General features: G+C 35.4%; 1 protein-coding gene across 1 annotated transcript in view; it reads right to left on the minus strand.

Annotated features, from left to right (window-relative positions):
* EYS (eyes shut homolog) overlaps positions 1-20778 on the minus strand; it is a 704733-nt gene that overhangs the window by 623635 nt on the left and 60320 nt on the right. The window contains exon 6 of the mRNA XM_064707313.1: positions 14544-14703. Coding sequence (XP_064563383.1) covers positions 14544-14703 — 160 coding nt within the window. The remainder of the gene's footprint in view (positions 1-14543; positions 14704-20778) is intronic.

A 20778-nucleotide genomic window follows, 5' to 3' on the forward strand; every position in this document is an offset into this window, starting at 1 on the left:
AAACTTTTTTTTTTTCCTCCACTTATACATATAAAAAATCGATTTCAGTGTTTCAAAAAAGGTCAAACCAAAAATACTTTTTCAGCATTTGGAACAATTTAGGATGTATCCAGAAGGTGATACAGAGCTGAAGAGGGGAGATTTTCCCTGGAAATAATTAGCTGAAACTGAGGTAATGCCCTATTATTTACATTTTACTATGCATTTTCTGAGCTCTGTTTTGGCTAGGAAAAATTTATCACATTTATTCGAGGTAACCTTTAGTGTGATTCACTGAACAACTTGCTCATTTAGCTGAAAACTGCTTTTAGCTCAGCAGGAATAATAATTAAACTTGTAACTGGACAGTTCTAAAAAAATGTACTGAAGAGATGTAGATCTCATGGAATGTGATATGAATCAATAAGAAAACCATCAGGTTTACCATTAGTCTTGAAAGACAACTAGATTTGACAAAAACAAAGCACTTTCACTTTTTATTCTTATTCTTTTTGGTACTGAAAACAATTTCATGAATTCTCTATATATATTCTTGATTTTCTTCCTTGTTATTGGTGTGCTTTTTGTTGCTTTCCTTGACTTTTTTTAAATTTACTATTTTTACAGCAAGAATTTGGAGTGGGGAGGGGGCAGAGGGGGAGCGGGGGCAGTTTCCAAATTTAGAAAAAGTAAAGAACAGAGAAAAAAATCTCTACAGCTGAGAAAAGTAGAAGAAGGTTCAGGAGTTTTGAGGTATTTTGAAGAGGAAAACTTCAGAATATACAATAAGTGTAAATTACTGATGCTTTTACCAGCAACTTGTTTGTAATCAGTGTTAGTTTATGGCTTAAGCAGAAAACACTGAAGAGCTGTACAGGAGAAAAATGTTTGGAAGGAATATACAAGAAATGTGGATAATTTCTTAAAGCAGATAATTTATCCTGTAAAATTTCAAGTCAGAAGTTAGTATTGATTTGAAATTCTTCCTATGTCAAAAAAAGGGAATAAAGTTACTTCAAATAATGAAATTGTTTTAAAATTTTTTATATCTATCCTTTTGATCTAAAGCTAGAGCCATCAGGAAAACACAACTTAATAGGATAAAAATTGGTAAGAAATGACTATGTCTCTTCTTCAATATTTTCTGCCAATTTTATTCACTTTTATTATGCTGGAATAGAGTTTCAAGACCTAAAGACTGCTTCTCATGGACTTCTGTAAATTCAAACGGGAATATGTTGTGTTTTGTTGGCCAAAAATCTCTATTTTGGGCCAACAGGTGCTAAACCACAAGTGTAATCTCATGTTTTTACATACAGGTTGACCAGCATGCTTTTAAGGATTTTTAACATTTACTCTATCCTTTCAGTTCTCAGTTAAAAATCATCCACTGATAACATCTATCAATATTTTAATAGCCAAGATTATATTTTATTATAAAGTTTACTGAGTTAAAAATATTTTCAATAATACATAATAATAGAGAACATAGGAAAATAGGAAATTAGATGTTTCTTGCTATTTATTATTATTATAATATTTAATATTACATGGGAAACTATCAGCAACCTGACCTTCCATATACAAGATTCTCATTTGCTCTGTTCATATTGGCTCTAATGGTAACCCAAAGTATCTGCATTTCTTGGGAGATTTCATCATGATGAATACTTTTACAAAGCCACTTTTCCTGTAATAGTGGCCAGCAAAGAGGCATGCTAACACATAAATAGATATTTTCATCCCAAAAGCAGCTGGATGTTCTACTGAAGCTGCAATCTCGTAGGAATTGTGGGGTTTCATTTGTTTTGTTTTTTTTTTTTTTTTTAATGAGGTTTGGAAGGCAAAATCAGGAGCAAAAAAAAATCTGAGAAAAAACTTCAACTCAATATGTATTTTGGACCAATTTTTTTCATGTTTATTCATGAGGATGGAATTGTCTTGTCCAAGAAACCCTTATGAATAAATATTAGTGCAACCCAACAGGCTTTAAGAATTATTTTGCTATAAATCTGAAATTCTTATAGTGGCTGTATCCTTTAAGCAAACTTTATGACTTTTCCCTGCCACAATGAGGTCAAGAAAACCTAGTAAATTCAAACTGTTATAGAATTTATTGGAATCTGAATACTGCTGAGAAATGCATAATTTATGGTATTAAAGTCTGATTAAGTGATAAATGGATATCAGGAGAGATCTCCACAGTAATCCACTTAGCTTTTAATGCCTAATTATCACTTCATAGTGAGTAAGGGCTGAGTAATTGAGAAATGCAGTACTTAGAGAACTCAAACAAGATTTTTGTGCACAATTAAGCATGTTATTCTTCTATCAGAAATAGGTTCAGCAGGCCCAAGGAACAAAGGGGAAAATAAAGAACTTTTACAACATTAGGAGGAGGGAAAAAATTCAATTCAAGACTACTTATTAACTACTGTTGCATTGTTTATTTTGTAAATGACCTTATACATTATTCATCTAAGGATGTGTTCTTAAAAGTTAAATTCTTTAATTATTTTCCTTAATTTTCTTTTACCACCAATATATTTAGAGGACACTTTCTTGTCCTCCTTGATTCTTGCTCTTTTAATTTCCATCTTATCTTTAGATTTTCTAACTCCATCCATACACACACATGTAATTTCTCTATGTTTCTTTTTTGCAGTTTCCAACTTCCACTGTCTGTGTACGGTGGAATGAGACATTAAATTGCATTAACACACTAAACCTAAAAGAATATACCTTGCTTCTCATTTGTGTATTTGTTAGCTTAGAATCCGTGATTAGCTAAAACAACTGCATAGCTCTGGGGGTCATAAAAGCCAGCTACAAAACAGATAAATTAGTGTACTTATGTCTATACCTGATAATAAACTTACTAGTGAACTTAAATAAATAACCACAAATAACCTTATCCAGGTAAAATTCACCAAACAATTCTAAAGAGACTGAAATGTGACATTGCTGAAATGAAGAAACATCAGTAGAACAAGGAATCTTTTAAATAGAGTTTGGTAGCAGAAGAAGGAAAGATGGCAAATTCAATACAAATTCTAAAAGTAATTGGGTATTTTCCCCAATAGCCCTGCAGAACAACACTGCCTTTTCTAGCAATAGATCATAAGCTTTGCATTAAATTTGCAAGAACTGAGGGTCATCAGACTTTCTTGCAATGATGATTTACTTGGCCTAATTGTGACAATAGTTTTTTTCTTCTGATTTGCTTTAGTTTTTTTTATCTTTACATGGAACAACCATAGATTTAAATAAATAAGAGCAAGTAGACATTATAACTACGATTGCATTTACTAGCCTGATGCAGTGCTGTATACAAATAGAGGGCTGGTATCACAACAAGAGACCTTGAGAATAGAGACAGGATGTGATGTGAGGAGCACTGCAGTGATCAGAGATGGTGGACCCCACAACAACAGGCAACTCACCAGTGCCCAGTTAAAGAATGAAGACCTCTAGCTGGACAAAACTGGTCTGAAGGCTAACAAAAAGCACAAAGAAATTTAATTTAATATACTTTAGACCCACCATAAAATGTAAATTAAGATCTAAAATAGAACTGCAGTCCAATGAAAATAAAAGGTGTAAGTGGACAGATAGAAATGACCCCAAGTGGATACTGGAGATGGAGAAACCATCTGTATGATTGTCCATTCCTTCCAGTGAAAGGATATAGATTCTGCAACACTGCTTCCAACAGCAGCACTATGAAATCATTGACCTTAAGATCTGGAGGAGTAGGGAAAAGGGTGAGAATTATATCATAAAAAGGGAGATAAACTATGAATTATGTTGCAACTGTATACCACTCATTTTCTGCAGCAATTAGATTTGCCCTGAAAATTATTTAAATTTTAATATTTCAATTATATCACCAATACATTTCTGGCTTTACGTGCATATATGGTGCACTTCTACCCTGCACATAACAAAAGATTTTCAACATAAGAAAATCATTTAGAGGCTTATATACCATTAAGTCTGACTTTATCACATATGTCCCTGGGGGTTCTTAAAAATAATATAACTCACAGTTCCATTCTGTATAGTACAGTGTAGTAAAGACAGAACTTCTAGTGTGTTTCATTTGTAATTCACCCAAAAATTTTAACCTATAAAACAGAATTTGCAGTCCCTCAGACTTTGGTTGCACTTATGTTTGCTAGAGATATTTTTAGTTTTATGTGATCTTCTTCAGTCTATTTTTGTATTCTGCTCTAGTCTATTTTTGTACTTCCACTCTCAATTTAATATTCTTCCTATTTTTTTCCAGGAACTATGTTAATAACCAGTGTGCTTATAAAGAGCGTATAGAGATGATCTACAGTAAGCATTTTTAATTTGCTATGTTGCATGGTAGCAAGTTTATCAAACAAAAAGAGTACATAATGTAACACAATGCACAAGCACTGGATTGTATCATAATTATTTTTTAATGTCTTTTCTCCAAAGTAATTTTATGAAGCTAAAACTCAAGATTTTTTTCTATGTTTTTTTGTTCCCTGATTTAGAAGGCAGTTTTAACACCCAATTAGATTTATTGCCTATGTATATACATGTGCACAGGCTGAAATAATCATAGAACCATTGCTTTTCAACCATTCAAACCAAGAAGCTAGTAGGAACTTCAAAAAACATGCTCTTTGGCACAGCATGGACAGTTAAGGTTCACTCTCTGAAATATTGGCTTTTACATCCATGCTACTGCATTATAGGTCATAAAAAATTCAACTTCTGTTGTATGATTTGTCTCATCCTGAACTCAGTCCAAAAGGTGTCATATGAGTAGAGGCCTCTAAAATTCTAAGCTCTTTCTATGTATCCTAAAGAGATCAAAGAGCGACAAGCCTGGTACAGACATTTTAAGCACTTAAAAATTACACGTTTTATTTTGCTTCCTGGAACTTTACATTTATTTATTTATTTTAAAATACATTAAATCCACTTAGAGTAATATTTATTGGAACCATTAGATAGGTTTCCATGTATTCAAAGTATTTCCTTATTTTCCCTTAGACCTGTGTAGAACTGTGCAGATAAATCTAGGTATAGCGATAAATCTTTGTGGTTTTCTAAGTAAATTAATTTCAGTGAATGAGAAAAGAATTTTAAAATAGGAGAAATAAATACCTGATCTGACATTCACACATGTAGGTGTTCAAAGTTCTGCCTGACAGCCAAACAATCAAGCTTAAATGACTTGGTTTCGACATTAGAAAAACCTCTTTTATAAACTAGTTAGCATAAATATTCAAATGAAGATTTATTTAAGATTAATATGTGTGTTTTTTCAGTCTTCTTAGAAGAGACTGTAATTGCATACTGATAAAATAAATATTTTTTCTACTGCTAAACATTAAAGAAAGGATCACATCATTGTTCTCGTTGGTGGAAGCATTTTTGCTATAGGTGGGTTGAGGAAACACCAAACTGGAAAATGCTCACCAACTATAGATGAAATCTAGCCAAATTGCTTAGACTACATTATTAAATTTTATCTTTCTAAAGTACATTATACTGAAATTTCTCATTCATTGATTATCACTACCATATCCCTGCATTAAATGAAAACAAAATTAAAAATGATACAGCCATCTGAAATGGCAGCTGGCATCAGAAGGAACACATTTATCTACAGTGGTATTTGAAACATAATCTAAAATATTTCTTTTGTTGAAATTTGCAAGTTTAATTATATTTTTTCTGTTATTTTACTACCACAATTCCTTTGTATTTCATTTTAGGATGGTGTTTCACAAATCCCTGTGAAGAAGAGTTATTCTTCTGAGAGAAAAAAATTAAATAAGGTAAACCCAAGAACAATGCAATAATAATTATTTAATGACACAGCTTTGCTAATTAACATATAAAGGAGGTAGTTTCCATTATCTCATGAAAAGCAAGAGTTTATTGGGGTTGGAGATAACAATTCCAAGTCTGATTAGATTTTGATTAGGTGTAAGTGGTTAGGCATATTTACACCATATCATGGGCCAATGATCTAGAAAATTATTTCCTTTTTTGGGAAAGCAGCATAACCTTTTCAACATAAAGACATACATGTCCAATAGGTAAAGCAGCTGAAGTAAAACACCTAGGTTCATTAGGTACTGTCCCAGCTTCATAGACTAGGGGGATACAAACTATAATAGGAACATTTTCAAGCTCAAGTAAACATTATTATGCTTATTCTCAAAATTTAACAGCTATCATAATTTATTTACATGGACCTGAATTTAAAACTTTTCGAAAAGATCAAAAAGACTTTCAGTGACCACAGTCAGCTTATGACTTAGTGCAGTTGTCTACCTACTGCATGAATTATACACAGTCAAATGAAAAATATGCAGTTAAAATTTTACCTTCTCCTGCTTCAAAATGCAACTAATCATTTAAGGGCGCTTAGGAATAGTCCTTTCTGAGAGTTCTTCTGCAACTGTTGGTTAAGCACAGTCTTTAGCTGAGTTGCTTTTTACAGAATGTCTTTAAATTTGTTTGAGATGTATTTTAATAACCTTGGCTCCTAAATGAACTCATTATTCTGGAACAGGCAATTAGACTTTTGACCATTTAATAGATTATCTGTCCTTTCTCTTAGCTGCATTCAGGATTTAGATGGAAATCTCGTCATAAAGATTCATCTCTTGGCAAAGTCTTTTGCAGACCTTTCTTTCAAGGAGTCTCTTATTCTTTTGTGAAGGTTTTGTTTGTTTCTTTATTTTGTTGTTGGTCAAAGTGCCCTTTATATGTCTCATTAAAAATCTGGTTCATATAAAAACTACAACAGGTTACTAGGAGAATATGCAAAACAATTTTCATGCCCGGAACACAGAATTTTCATCTAGCTTGATCCTTTTTCCCTCATCCTAAGTGAAGTATGAAATAACACAGAACAGTCATTCTCAGAGATACCCACTGAGAGAGGGCAGATTACAGAAAGAGAATTCCTACCTAGCCTGGATAAAAAAAGCACCATACTTGCAGGTCCCTCGGCTCTCTGTAAGACACTTGAACATCGCTCTTAGGTTCCAGAGAGGATGCGAAGCTTTTTTAAGTTTTAGAAAATATTCCTTGGCAAATTGAGTCTAAATATTTAGATAAAAGGATTCTGGATTGAGAATAAGATAATAGTTTATGAGCCCAGAGTAAAGATAAAATCAGTGCACTGAGGCAACAGTCCAAATTTGTGTGGGTGACATAAAGATTGATCGTGGGATAATAGAATAGATTGGGTTGGAAGAGACCTTTAAAGATCATTTAGTCAAAGCCTCCTGCAATGAGCTGGGACATCTTTAACTCAGGCTGCTCCAACTTGTCCTTGAATACTTCCAGAAATGGGACATTCGTCCCATCTCTGGGCAACCTGGTCCAGTGATTCACAGCTCTCATTCTGAAAAATTCCTTCCTTATATGTAGTATAAATATATTGTCTTTCAATTTAAAGCCATTACCCCTTCTCATTCCTACAGACCCTTGTAAAAAGCTCCTCTCCAGGTTTTTTAGGATTTTTTGGTGTTTTTTTTTTGTTGTTGTTTGTTTTTGGGGTTTTGTTTTTTTTTTTTTTTTTTTTTTTTTTTTTTTTTTTTTGTTTGGTTTGGTTTGGCTTTTTTTTTTTTGTTTGTTTTTTTTTGTTGGTAAACTGCAGTATTGAAATGCCTCAATGAGGTGTTTAGAGATTCTTTTCTCCAAGGTGAACAACCCCAACCCTCTTATCCTTTCCTCATAGGAGAATTGTTCCAGAACTGTCCTCTGTACTGGCTCCATGTCCTTTCTGTGCTGAGGGCTATAGGACTGGATGCAGCACTCTGATGTAAATTCTATATTATTTTACGTTCTTATCTGAATTGTTGTGATCTGAAAGGTAAATTAAACTTCCTATATAGAGTTTATACTAAATTGGTGGCAAATGCTGAGGAGAAAGGTATCATGAAAACAAATCTAATGAAGTCAAATATTTTGAAGGAACATATTTGCAAAGTGAGATATCTCAGTAAATAGAAATGGAGGCAAGTATATTGCAGAAAAAGTAAACCTGAGCAATTCAGTGTCCCAGAGTGAGGACCAAAGTTAAAAGTTGTTGCTGAATGTAAGTTTCTGATGTGATTCCGGATAAAAAACCCAAATAAACAAAACCAAAAAAAGGATAGGTCTTGAAGTGCCCAAGAAATCTGCTTATTTGACAAGAGAAATATACCTTATAAGAGACATCATTCACACAGCTGAAGTCATGATTTAAGTCTTTAACAAAGTGGTTTTGTATATCATATTTCAACAGAATGCATTTGGGTTGTTTTTTGTTTTTTGTTTTTTAATAGAAGAAGCAACTATTGAGCACAAAGGTTGAAAAATAGCATAAGAAAGTCTAGATTATTTAGTTCATAGATTAACATTATTCCAACTTCAATGGAGATAGAGTAGGCTATGCCAGATAATGATTTTGTATATTGTGTCTGAGAAAAATGAAGCAATATAAGATTCACCTGGTTATCCATACTTTAAAGAGGATATTTGATATTCAAAGCAAAAAGATGTAAGTCTGAGGTCTTTTAAAGAACTAAAATAGAACTACAGAGAACAGCTTTGTAATGAAAACAGTCACTAGATCTACACTATAGTATTATTAATCTTTCCAATGCATTATATATTTTTAAACATGCTATAATTATATCTATACTGCCTGCCTTATCACGTTTTAAACCCATTAGTGTGATAGGTGATTTGTAATGCTGTTGACAGTTTTTGTACCTTGATAATATCTGAAATTGTGTACTTGGCTGAGTAAACACAGGTTCAGCTGAGAAGCAGAAAATAATGTCTCTATGGTTATTATAGTAAATTAGCTTTTTTAAGCACTTCAGCTTATTCAGAAGACTTTTTTACTGATTTTGCATAAAAGGACTACATCACTCATGTTTCCTATTGATGATGTGATGTTTTTATCAGGGTGATATATAGCTATTTCAATGTTCACTGTCTATCCAACTACCTCTCTGAATGCTGAGAGAAAGCTACAGTTTCCCTTGTCACTAACAGCAGATTTATATATTTGGGAATATGAATGAATTATGCAGTGGTGTTCTCATAAAGAGACTTACAAACTATCCACAGAGAAAAAATACAAAAAAACCCCAGCTTTTTAATTTTTACTCTGAATGAATAAAAAAGGAAAAATATAGACATCAATAGCTGTAAACCCAGAAGAGCCAGACAAACTAAATAAAACCAGCACAGTTCTAACTCCTTGACAGGTAAATCTTGGAGTTGTATGCCTTAGTAAAATGAGGCATGGTAGGTTGGTAGGAGCTGGGAAGCAGGAGAATAAAATGGTAGGCTGTGTAACATGCACCTGGACTTGAGGTCAGACTTTCACAGGAACACATTGTGAACAGGAAACACTCCTGCTATGTCCCTGAAAATTTGCTACTTTTAAAATATTCAGTTAGTTATGTAAATTTCTTCTTTAGTTTGAGTTCTGGGCTAATAGTCCCAGAAAGTCAAGTACAAGTCAGCTTGTTCTTCTCTTAAAAAATACAAGGTTGATAGCGATGGGTGAAAGTCATTTTTGGAGTTCATGAGCAGATGTAGCTCTCTGAAAAATTCCATATGCATTATATGCTTAGAAATCCAGACCTTGATACAGCCATATTTCTTAAAAAAACAATGACATAATTAAGTTAACCATAGCTATTCTTAATGAACAAAAATTCCTTTAAAATTCCTACAGACTCAAATGGGCAAAATACACTGTGCACAGCAAATTAAACCAGAAACTGAACTATTAGGAAATATGAACATATTCATAAATATCTGCCTGCACTGGGAGCATCTTATTCCATTTTAAAAGCAGGCAGAACTTAAATACTGATATTACATTATTCCTTGAATTTTCATGTAGAATGTTTTTATAGTCTTTTGGCTTTTCATGCAAGTGCTGCATGCCAAAATATTAGAAGTATTTCCAGCACAAAGTTTCAATAGCTTTAGTATTTTGTGTGGAAATTAGGACCCGAGGAAAAAATGTTGACTTAAACTACTGTAGATCAGAGTCTGCTTGGAGTAATTATAAGTATGCCACAACATCAGACATTAGCCCTAGTCCTCATTAATTGTCCAGGAGTTTATCTGCTTCATATTAAATATTATGCCAGTATGGATAATGTGTCCTTTTTATTTTTTCATTGTTTACTTCTCTATCCTTTCATTGCAATTAGTACTGTTGAATGCCCTAGATGGACTGAAACTGTTGTGTTTTCATGTAATTCATCTTGCTATCATCTTAGGTGAGAGTTCTTAGTACAGATCAGTGTCCTTATAACACACTTTCTGATGAGGCATCACCTTGAGTCCTGGGTGCAGTTTTTGCTTTGGACACCACAATATGAGATGGATACAAAGCTATTGGAGAGCATCCAAAGAAGGGCCACAGTAAAGTGAAAGGGCTTAGAAGGGAAACCATATGAAAAGGAGCTGAAATCACTAGGTCTGTTCAGAAGAGACTGAGGGGAGACCTCCATGTGATTTGCAGCATCCTCACACAGGGAAGACAAGGGCAGGTACCAATTTCTTCTCTGTGGTGACCAGTGACAGGACTCAAGCGAATGACATGAAGCAGAGTTGAGGAAGGTTTAGGTTGAATATGAGGAGAAGGTTCTTCCCCCAAAGGGTGGCTGGGCACTTCAATATGCTCTCCAGGGAACTGGTCACAGCACAAAGCCTGACAGCACTCAAGAAGTATTTGTAAAATATTCTCAGGCACGTGGTGTGATTTTGGTGTTGTCCTGTGCAGAGCCAGGACTTGGGCATGGTGATCTTTGTGGGCCCCTTCCAATTCAGTACATGCTATCCTTCTGATGTATACAGTCAGTGTAACTCATGCTTTTTCTTGGAATTTTACTGGCTTTGGGAGAGACCTGCATTGCGAGCTAATTTGAAAGAACAGACTAGCTAAAATAATTTTCCTTTCACCCTAACTAATACTATATGGACACACCTCCTAAAAGGCATTTTAAAAAGCAGGTAAGGTTTCTGAGCATCTGCTGAAGAGGATTAGAATGAGAAGTACTTTGGTTTTTCATATTGCTTTCTGTCAGTTATCTCTGAAATTTCTTCTTTAATAAAAAACTGAGTCTTCTGAAAAGCAACAAGCTGTTTCCTTTTTATTCACCTATGAATGTAAGTATTCTGAGTGAATTCCTGTAGCACTCCTTAACAAGTGACTTCTTTTATTCCATTATTTCACTACATGGTCATTGATGTTTGGGATCTCTGTGCCCTAACCATTTCTCTTTCAGAAGTGACAATCACAATAACATATAAAGTGCAATGAACAAAGCTTAAAGTGGCAGTATCTATTGCTGAGACAGATACTGATGTGTAATTCCAGTATGCTCCTGTGATATAGCTACCTCTCATGATGCTTCAAAAATTCCTTTATTTGCTCACCTTTACTATAGGGATTAGAGCTGTGGGAAAAGAGTACTACTCTTTTTATCTATTTGAGTTTTGAGACGTAGGAGATTATCACTGTACTTTGACATGAAATAGAGATCTTCCCCAAATATTCTAGAAATGGCTGAACTCTTGCCTGCTAGCAATAAGTATTGAATGAACTCCTTATTTTGCTTCCCCTATGTGAACAGCTTCTGCTTGACCTAACGATTTATCTTTATCTCAACTTTTCTTACTTTTGTGCTTCTGGTTCTTTCCAACACCTCACTGGGGAAGAGTGAACAACCAGATGTTCGATACTTAACTGCCCACCAGGGTTTAAATATGTCACCACTGTGTCCTTGAGAACAAAAGAATTTAAAAAGGTGCATTCGGCCAGAGAGAAGGATTAAAATAAATGTTGCCTTAACAAGGCTTTGTAAGACATAGGAACTTTTATATCCCATAGCTCATTCTCTGGGACATTAGTTATTCTGGCACCAGAGATGTCTTCTACAGAATACTGTTTCAAGTATCCTACACAGTTCAACAGTGCAATCTCCATCAAAGCATGTTTATATATATTTCTCATATACCTGTAGAAATTAGAAGATCTGTCTCAATAAAACAATGAAAAAGAAAAAATAAATTGTGGATAAATCTATGAACAATCTTAATGAGTGTTATAAAAACTTTTAAGATAAGGAAAAAGTATGCAATTGAAGTAGTACTTAAAAATCTGGTTGGCGAGTTTTCTTGGGATTCAGTTTATTTTAGCAGTAGTAAGATTATTTAAATTAAAGGACTTTTATGTGAAGTGAGAATGACCATGCCAAATCAACATGCCAAATCAATTCCTGCCAATATGATTGCTCTACACACAAGGAAAGATAGGAATAAATTAGAGGAAGTTTATTCAAGGACAATTGGTCTACTGTGCAGGACCTGAGAAATTGCTGATATGGATTGTTTCAATGCCCTAAGACATATTACTTACAAGCACTGTTGTAGAGTCAAAGGTTTTTATCCACTTTCAGAGAAGAGAAAAAATAAAATGAAAATAATAAACTAACAGCAGAAGCAAATTGAAAACACCAAAGTAATGACACCTATTCAACAAAAATAACTATACATTATAACCCTTTATTCTATGAGCATTTAAACTTAACATTTATTTTCTGAGGAAATGACTCATTTTTTTTTTACATATAAGCAGAAATAAAATCTATAGTTTAAAATTTCATGTCCATACATCAAGTTTCTACAAGGTTTTGTTAAAGAGTATGGAACCAAACTGAAGAGGGTTTATTACTTTTTAAATCAAAGTTCTACTTTTCACAGCTGAGAATGTTACATCATGTCATATTTTGTGTTCCCTAAGATGTTTGATCCAAATGTGATTTGAATGTTAATGCAAAAGCTGCAGCTGTAGTGTTTATAATTTAAAAACACAATTAAGAGCCAATGGATATGAAACTACAATAGCTTTTCTGGTTGCAGAAACTTATTTAATTCAGAGTCAAGTAAATGTACAAAAATTGCTACTACATTTCCCTTTCCTTTCCAAATACATAAATGAAACAATGAACAGGTATAAAATAATTTTTTTTATGGATCAAGACTGAAGAAGTAACTGGCTATAAAAAAGCAGAAAAAGTGGAAAAAAATCAATTGCAATATATAGAACCCCTTACAATGATAATTCACAAAAATAGAATTTTGGCCTCACAGAAAGATACCCTTGAACAACAAAGTTGTTTCCACTTGAATTCAGCCATGACTCAGTGTTTGGCAATGTTTAATTCTATTAATTGCATATATTTGTTGCCATTTATTGCAACCTATTGAACTTTTGTTTCATGATCATATTGTACACTAGAAACCTTAAATTATCTCAAAAGCTTTGAAGTATTGTAGTGAAACATTACTTATATTCACAAATTTATAATTATAGGCATCACACCAATTTTAAAAAGTAAAGCATAAATTAAAAAATAAAACCCTAAAGGGAATAATGGAGAAGTGAAAAGAAACGTTGATAAATAAACTCTGGGTTATTCAACTATTATTTCTTTTTTAATGGTAGTAGATTTAAAATCTGTTTTCTCTGTGTATTGACATCTGTACTTTAGATTAATTTTCATTCTTTGGGTAATAAACATTGTTCCTATATTTCATATTGTTGTTTTTAAAGTTCTCTTAATATTTCTGGCACTTATTTTTAAATTGATGTACATGTTGCTAATGTCTCTCTCCATAATATTATCTAAACCTGCAGTGAATCATGTTTGAATCTTCTCTTTCAGTTCCATCTCTAGACAAAGATTAGTGAAGGATTTCAGAATCCAATTTCAATGAGCTTCTTTTTAAAGGATAAGGGTGGAGGAAAAAAATCAGAAATTATTTTCTTTGCCACTTAAAAAAACCAAAACACCAGTGTGTTTAATATAAGCTACTCTTTTGGCTTCTTTTGTATCTAATTAAAAGAGAAACATTGCTGAAGAAATTGTGTCAATCACCAACAAATATCTGACACAGTGGTTATAATCCCCTCTAAAAAACTGACTTACTAACAATACAGAGAACCTCAAAGACTAGCCTTTAGTTAAGTAAAATGAATCAGTTAATCCCACATCAAATTAAATTTCATAAATCACTGGTGGTTCACTAAGGTATTTAAATAGTAGGTGGAATTCAGCTCTCAAAAGCTGAGTAAAGTTATCTGAGTAAATATAGGCAGATAAAAACTAACAAACTTCCTGAATCCCATTTCTCTCATTAATTAGATATCCAGGAACATTAATTAGATATCAGACATGAAGCTCACATGCAAAACTTTTATATGTAGACATACACTTAGTCTCTTAAACTGAAGCTAAAGCTTATTCTAAGAATATTATTAGTGTAACCTGAATTGGAAGATTCAAAAGTAACCTGTAAATTCCATTCAGATTTTATAGGCATCACAGCAGAGGGCAGAAAATGCAGAGAGGTGTGATTACGCTCCAAATACTTCTTTATTTCTTTATCCTTTTTTTTAAAATCCAGCATACATACATTTGAATATTTAAAAGGAAATGAAACTAGATTATTTGTATCTACATGATTTGTATATGCCTTACCTGTAAAATCACGAGGACACAAACACTGAAACAAAGGTTTTTCTCTCAGTTGACTCACATCAATGCAAGTTGCTCCATCAGAACAATTATTTGGGTAAATTAAACATGCATTTTCAGCAAATTGGCAAAATTCTCCTGTCCATCCAGGTGCACAGAGGCACTAGACATAACAAACACATGAACAAACAAAAAAAAACAAACACAGAAAACCCAAAATGAAAATGCAAAGTGAAAGTTCATGTAATATTCTTTGGGTCTTGCATTTTACTACTGAGTAAAAGTGTGGTAGAACTCAGCTGAGACTATTCCTCATGCCTGTACTTGCGGATGATAAAACAGTTAAGAGAGGCAAAACTCATCTACCAGATCTGTTGAAAAACTGGGGGAAAAAAAGGATGCATGAGTTGGGGGAAATGGTGAGATAATTACTGGCTGTAAGGGATAAAAAATACCATCAGGAACAGAAGGACTGAGTGTCCAAAAAGGATTTTAGAGGGATAGACACGAGGGAGAAATTGGGTGGTGAATGACAACAAAGCTTGCAAGGCAAATACTCTCACAGTCCAGTAATCAGAAAACATACTACAGGGTTTCTGTTACACATGCACAATCTACCTGTTAAATAAAATAAACTAAAATTGCTTATTCAGAGGAAAGGGGGAGATCTGAAGATTATATTAGCTTCTCAGTAGAATCCTGTGAAACTCATACAAGTGCTCTGATCAAATATAATTAATATAGCTTGCTTTGAATCCCATTCCAAGGGCAATAAAAGACTATAGCCCTTTTGTATGTATGTGAGTATTTCAGAACTCTGGAATGGTATACCAGATTCACAATATAGAAACATTTTACATGAGTAAGTGTACTTGTGAACACCAAAGACAAATAGATGTGTTATAGTGACTCATACAAGTAAAAAAAAAGTTGCCAAAGAACAAGACCAGCTTAAGGCACAGAAAATAGGCAGAATATATTGCTGACTACAGAAAAAAATTACTGTAAAAAGCCCCAAGGCAAGTAGTACCAGGAGGAGATCATCATTTTTTGAAGGGCGGGAGAGCGCTTGGGGGGAGATAAAATAATGCAGACCATCAAATCTATAGAAGAAGGATGGAGACAGAAGACAAGCTCAATTCAGTAATGACTTCTCTCATCAAAGAGCTCATGAGACAGATTACCTTGACCTTTGTTGTTAAGTAGCAACAGGGACCACAGCTGTCAGCACTAATTATTCGGCATCAACTCCACAGCATTGTGTGATCACAGAGAATTTAGATTGTAAATGTTACAGAGTAACAGTACATAGGGGTACTAAAAATGCCTAACAATCTTGAAAACTGCTAGCATTAAATATTCTGTTTGTGAATTAATTCATTCAGGTTTGTTCAAAGTTTAAAACAGGTCCTACCTCTCAGTCTTTTAAACATTCTCTTTACAGTGATCTCTGATTCCCTATCTGACATATATACTTTGTAAAAATGAACAGTACTTGGGTGGTCAAGTGAAGGCTTTAAGGGAGCTGCACTGATGGGAATCCCTTACTGTGAATCTCTGCATTCAATGATTGAAACAGCAGACAACTAAAGTAGATTGCCATCTCCAAAGGAGCATGATAGCCTACAGAATAAGTGTGACTTACCTTCCGAGGCCTGGAAGAATAGAATGTTCTCCAGCAGTATATTTCCTTGTATTTTCTGCATTTTTATTCCTGCATCACTGTGTTGTGACAGTGCCCATACACAACCCTGACATTTGCTGATTGTCTTCCCCTCGATCTCCAGGAACACTTTCCACTGCTATGTACTGTCCTTGATGTTATGTTTGATTAAAAATGACACTACTATGTTAAAGGTAATAGGAGGTAAAAACAAGATGGCATGTTTTAGGTAACTGAATCTATGGGTTTGTCTGTGTTTGTTAATGAGTTCACGAAGCTTATCCCAGGCAAACCTGTAGAAACATGATTTATCCTCTAAGTCAATATATTTTACATTCATTGGACTCCAGAATTATTTAGGTTGAGAGGTTTTGAAGGCCATAGAGTCCTATTCCTTGCTCAGAGCAGGTCAAACTTCAGATGCAAGTTGGTTGCTCAGGATCTTTTCTACTTGAGGTTTGAATATCTCCAAGGATATTGGATATATGACAATTCCACGGCCTTTATGGGCAACTTATTGCAGCACTTAAATACACTCACACTACAGTTATGAAAAATTTCTTCTTGCTTCCTAGCCATAATTTCCCTTGTTGCAACTTCTGTCAGTTGCCTCTCATACCAGTACCTCTGAGAAAAAAATGGCTTCATCTTGTTTATGATCACCCAATAAGGAGCTGAAGAAAAAAATTATGTCCCCATTCAGCTCTCTGTTTTCAAGGCCTAAGACAGAACCTTCAGCCTTTCTTCATATGCTGCAAAGTTTTCACAATGTTGATGGCTCTCTGTTAGATTTGCTACAATTCTGTCAGTCTTATTTTTTGTACATTGAAGTTCTACACCTCAGAGTACTCCATAGGTAGCTTATCAAGTGCTGAGCAGAAGGAACTGATCACCTGCTCTCTATGCTTTTACTAATGCAAGCCCGTATTATATGAGGCTACCTACACTTTATCATGATTTGGTTACGTTGGCCTACTCCCTCATCTTCCATGGATGTATCTTGTCAAGTCCTTTGAACATTTATAAATACCCTCATTGCCTGTGGTCCTGGTTTGGCATTTCTCTTCAACTAATGGTATTTCATTCCTCTAAATTTTGCCACCTGGCATGGGACTTGGGAAATTTAAAAGCACATACTGTAAGTGAAAACCAGAGCAAAGACACTGAATGTCATCCACCTCAATCAGAAGTGGGCATACATTTCCCTTGATCTCATTTTTTCTGCCACTGTACCTATACAAATTTTTAAGATAGTTTCTCCTTTATGAGTATTTTTCATGAGGACCCATTTGGAAATTCTCCTTGAGTAGACTCGACCTTTTACCTACCTAGTCACTATTTGTTGTATTTCCTTTCTTTACATGTCTTAAGTCCATTCTGTGAGAAAGAATTTCAAATAAGTTCACTGAAGTCTAACCTTATTTCTAGTGGATAAATGTTAACTTAAATATGTTCTCAGAGATGGAATTGTGACAGTAGCTGTGAAAACTACATTTTCTTTTCCTCTAGAAAAGTGACTTTTCTGCACCTGCAGTGAAAGGTATTGCTGTCAAGACAGCATTCAGAACCTGAATGGCTATTTCCAGACTGTGCCTGAATAATTTTGAGGATAATTGAAGGACAAGTCTTAGAGATGCTTAAGCCAGCACTTTCCACAAACATTAAGCAATTTTTTTAAGCTTAATTGAAATCACCTCCATGGTATACTGGTACCATAACCTTTCTTTTTTTCCTCCACAGTTTTCAATTGCTTGGAAAACAGCTTGCAAAATAATGGTCATGTGCTAGATTTCTTTGCCCCTTTTATAGTACATGGAGAAAATTCCAACTCAACCCAAAATTTAGGCATTAAACTGGGTATGAGTGCTTTCAATTTTTGATTTAACTTACATTATTCTGTTATGTTGTTTATTCCTATGTTCAGATTTTCTTCTTTGCCCACCCCTCCCTGCTACCCCCCATTCCACAAATATGATCTGAGTTATGTGTACATCCTTAGAAGTGTTTCTATTTTCAAATTTTTCTATAGGTAGTTTTGACATTAGGAACTGGAGTGACTGGTTTGTGACAAAAAGGCTTCAAGAACTCCAAACATGCTGTTAGGCTAAATGCTTAAAAATAAATAGTATTTTTATTTTTCTGCATTGATGGAGCTATGAAAATTGTTTAAATGAAGAAAAAAAATTCCTTAACTGAAAAAAAATCTGCTTACATTTTTTTTTGTATGTAAAGTTCATTCCTAACTGAAATTCTAGAAGTCACTCCCACTGGAAAAAATAACTGCAAGAAATATATAGAAATTTAGCTTGTAACCAACAAAAGTGTAGCTTAGTGGGGATTTATTTGGGGAGAATGTTTTACTCAATTCCTTGTTTGAACTGATAGGTTTTAAAACTTTACAATATCGATCATTAACCTACAATACACCAGGGCACATAAGTGACTTTAAACCTTAAAACAGAAAATTAATTGGCTCTAACTTACTACATCTGTCAAATTTGCAGACAACACCAAGCTGAGCATTGCAGGTGACGCACCTGAAGTATGGGACACATCCAGGGTCCTGAACAAGCTTGAGATGTGAGTCCATGGGAGCTCACAACAAGTTCAACAAGGCCAAATGCAAGGTCCTGCACATTGGTTGGGGACACCCCTGGTACCAACTTGGGCTGAGGGGAAAGGGATTGACAACAGCTTAGTAGAGAGGGTTGGGATGGCTGTGGATGAAAAGCCATGAGGTAGCAATGGGTGCTTGCAGCCCAGAAAGCCAACTGTAGCCTGGGCTCCATAAAAAGCAGCGTGACCAGCATGTCATGGGAGGTGATTTTGTTCCTCTACTATGCTCTGATGAGATCCCACCTAGAGTGCTGCATCTAACTCTGGGATCCTCAAAAACCATTGACCTGTAGAAGTGGGTCACCACGCGGGCCACAGAGGCCTGGAGCAGCTTTCCTAAGAAGACAGGCTGAGAGAATTTGGGTTATGAAGTAAAAAAGATTCTGGGGAGATCTTCCTGTAGCCTTTCATTAAAGAGGCCTGTGGAGAGATGACTGGCTGTGAAATTAGAGGAAACTGAGAAGTTATATCCACATCCCAACAGAAGTTAGGTATGGAAATTATAGGATAAACCACAATCGTTGCTCCCTGGATGGAATGCAGTTGGCATGCTCAAAGCCTCTTTCATGATAATCCCTGATTCACATGATCTGGGACTATAGGCACCTGCTAAGGGGGGTGGAATAGAGGGTGGAGCAGAGTGGAGACACCACAGTCAGGTGCTGCTGAAACCCTTGTAGGGAGGGGAACTCGGTGATGCTTTGCAGCTGAGAAACTGCACAGTAACTCAGCCAGGGGAGATATCCTGCTGCTGAGCAACCAACTCCAGCAAAATCACATTCCTCAGATGAGCTTGGTTCATTACAGCCTAATTGTAAGATTAACCCACACCTGCATCCCAAAGTTATCCCCCTCCAGCATATGACCCCGCCCCACAAGGTGTGTGCTCTCTATTTTTTTTACTCTATCTTTAAAAGTGAAGTGAGAGAATTTTACGCCAATCAGTAACAAAGGTATGTATGACTAGAATTATTCAAGGTCCACCTAAACATAACAAGATAGTATAAAAGTAAGTAGGGAATGGGGGAAAAGTTAGGGAAGACTCGATCATAACTGCTGAGATCAGTTGATAGGCTGATGTTGTAGTGTGTTTTTAAGTTTTTCAGTTTACTCCCCCATTTTATGTATTGTATCCCCCTGTTCTTTGTAAATGGTTCCTCCCTCCCCAGTTTTCCCGCCACTGCTCTCCTGCCAGTTTTGTTTCCATAGAAACCCCTGCTTTCAGTCAGTTGTGTTATATAATTCCTCCTCCCCTATTCTCCCATATAAGTCAATGTTTTCTCCTCCCTGGGCCCAGTCAATCACTCCCCTCTCCTCCCAGGTTTCGAGAACTTTCTTCTCTCTGGGGGTTGTGGTTGGCTGTGGTCCCGGGGCTCCTCCTTTACTTTGTATTTATTGGCTACTTCTGTATGTCAGTTATACTTAGCACCTCCCTTTGAGTTTTCTCATTGGTTAGCTGGGCTTCCCTCCCTTCTCCTCCCCTTCCCTTTAAAACCCTGTTTCTCCCCTTGTTCGGGGCCATTTTGCTGGCTGGTGCCCATCCTTGTTGGTGCCTCCATTCCATCCAATAAACTGACGGTTCACCCCCAGCAAGTGGTCGCCTCCTCATTCGTCTCTTTTCGCGCAACTCCGAGCTCAACATCCAGCCCAGCCTGAGGCCAAGACGCCGAAGGGGGTTGGCGGTGTATGCGTAGGGGCGTCGGCCATTCTCACCCCTATCAGCTAGCCGGACCTAGGGCCGCGTACGCCCTCGCGCATAACCTGTCTTCTCCCCCATTGTCACAGACATGTTTTATGAAAAATCCTATCCTTAGGATTTTTCTCCTGAGAAGCTGAGAGTACTCAGGAACAAAATGTAAACAATAATTATCTGCTGCTGTGGAATGCAACAGGCAAATCTTTGATTGGTCTCATGTGGTTGTTTCTAAGTAATGGCCAACCAAAGCCCAGCTGTCTGGA

Source organism: Zonotrichia leucophrys, chromosome 3 (assembly GCF_028769735.1).
Source record: "Zonotrichia leucophrys gambelii isolate GWCS_2022_RI chromosome 3, RI_Zleu_2.0, whole genome shotgun sequence".
Classification (NCBI taxonomy): domain Eukaryota; kingdom Metazoa; phylum Chordata; class Aves; order Passeriformes; family Passerellidae; genus Zonotrichia; species Zonotrichia leucophrys.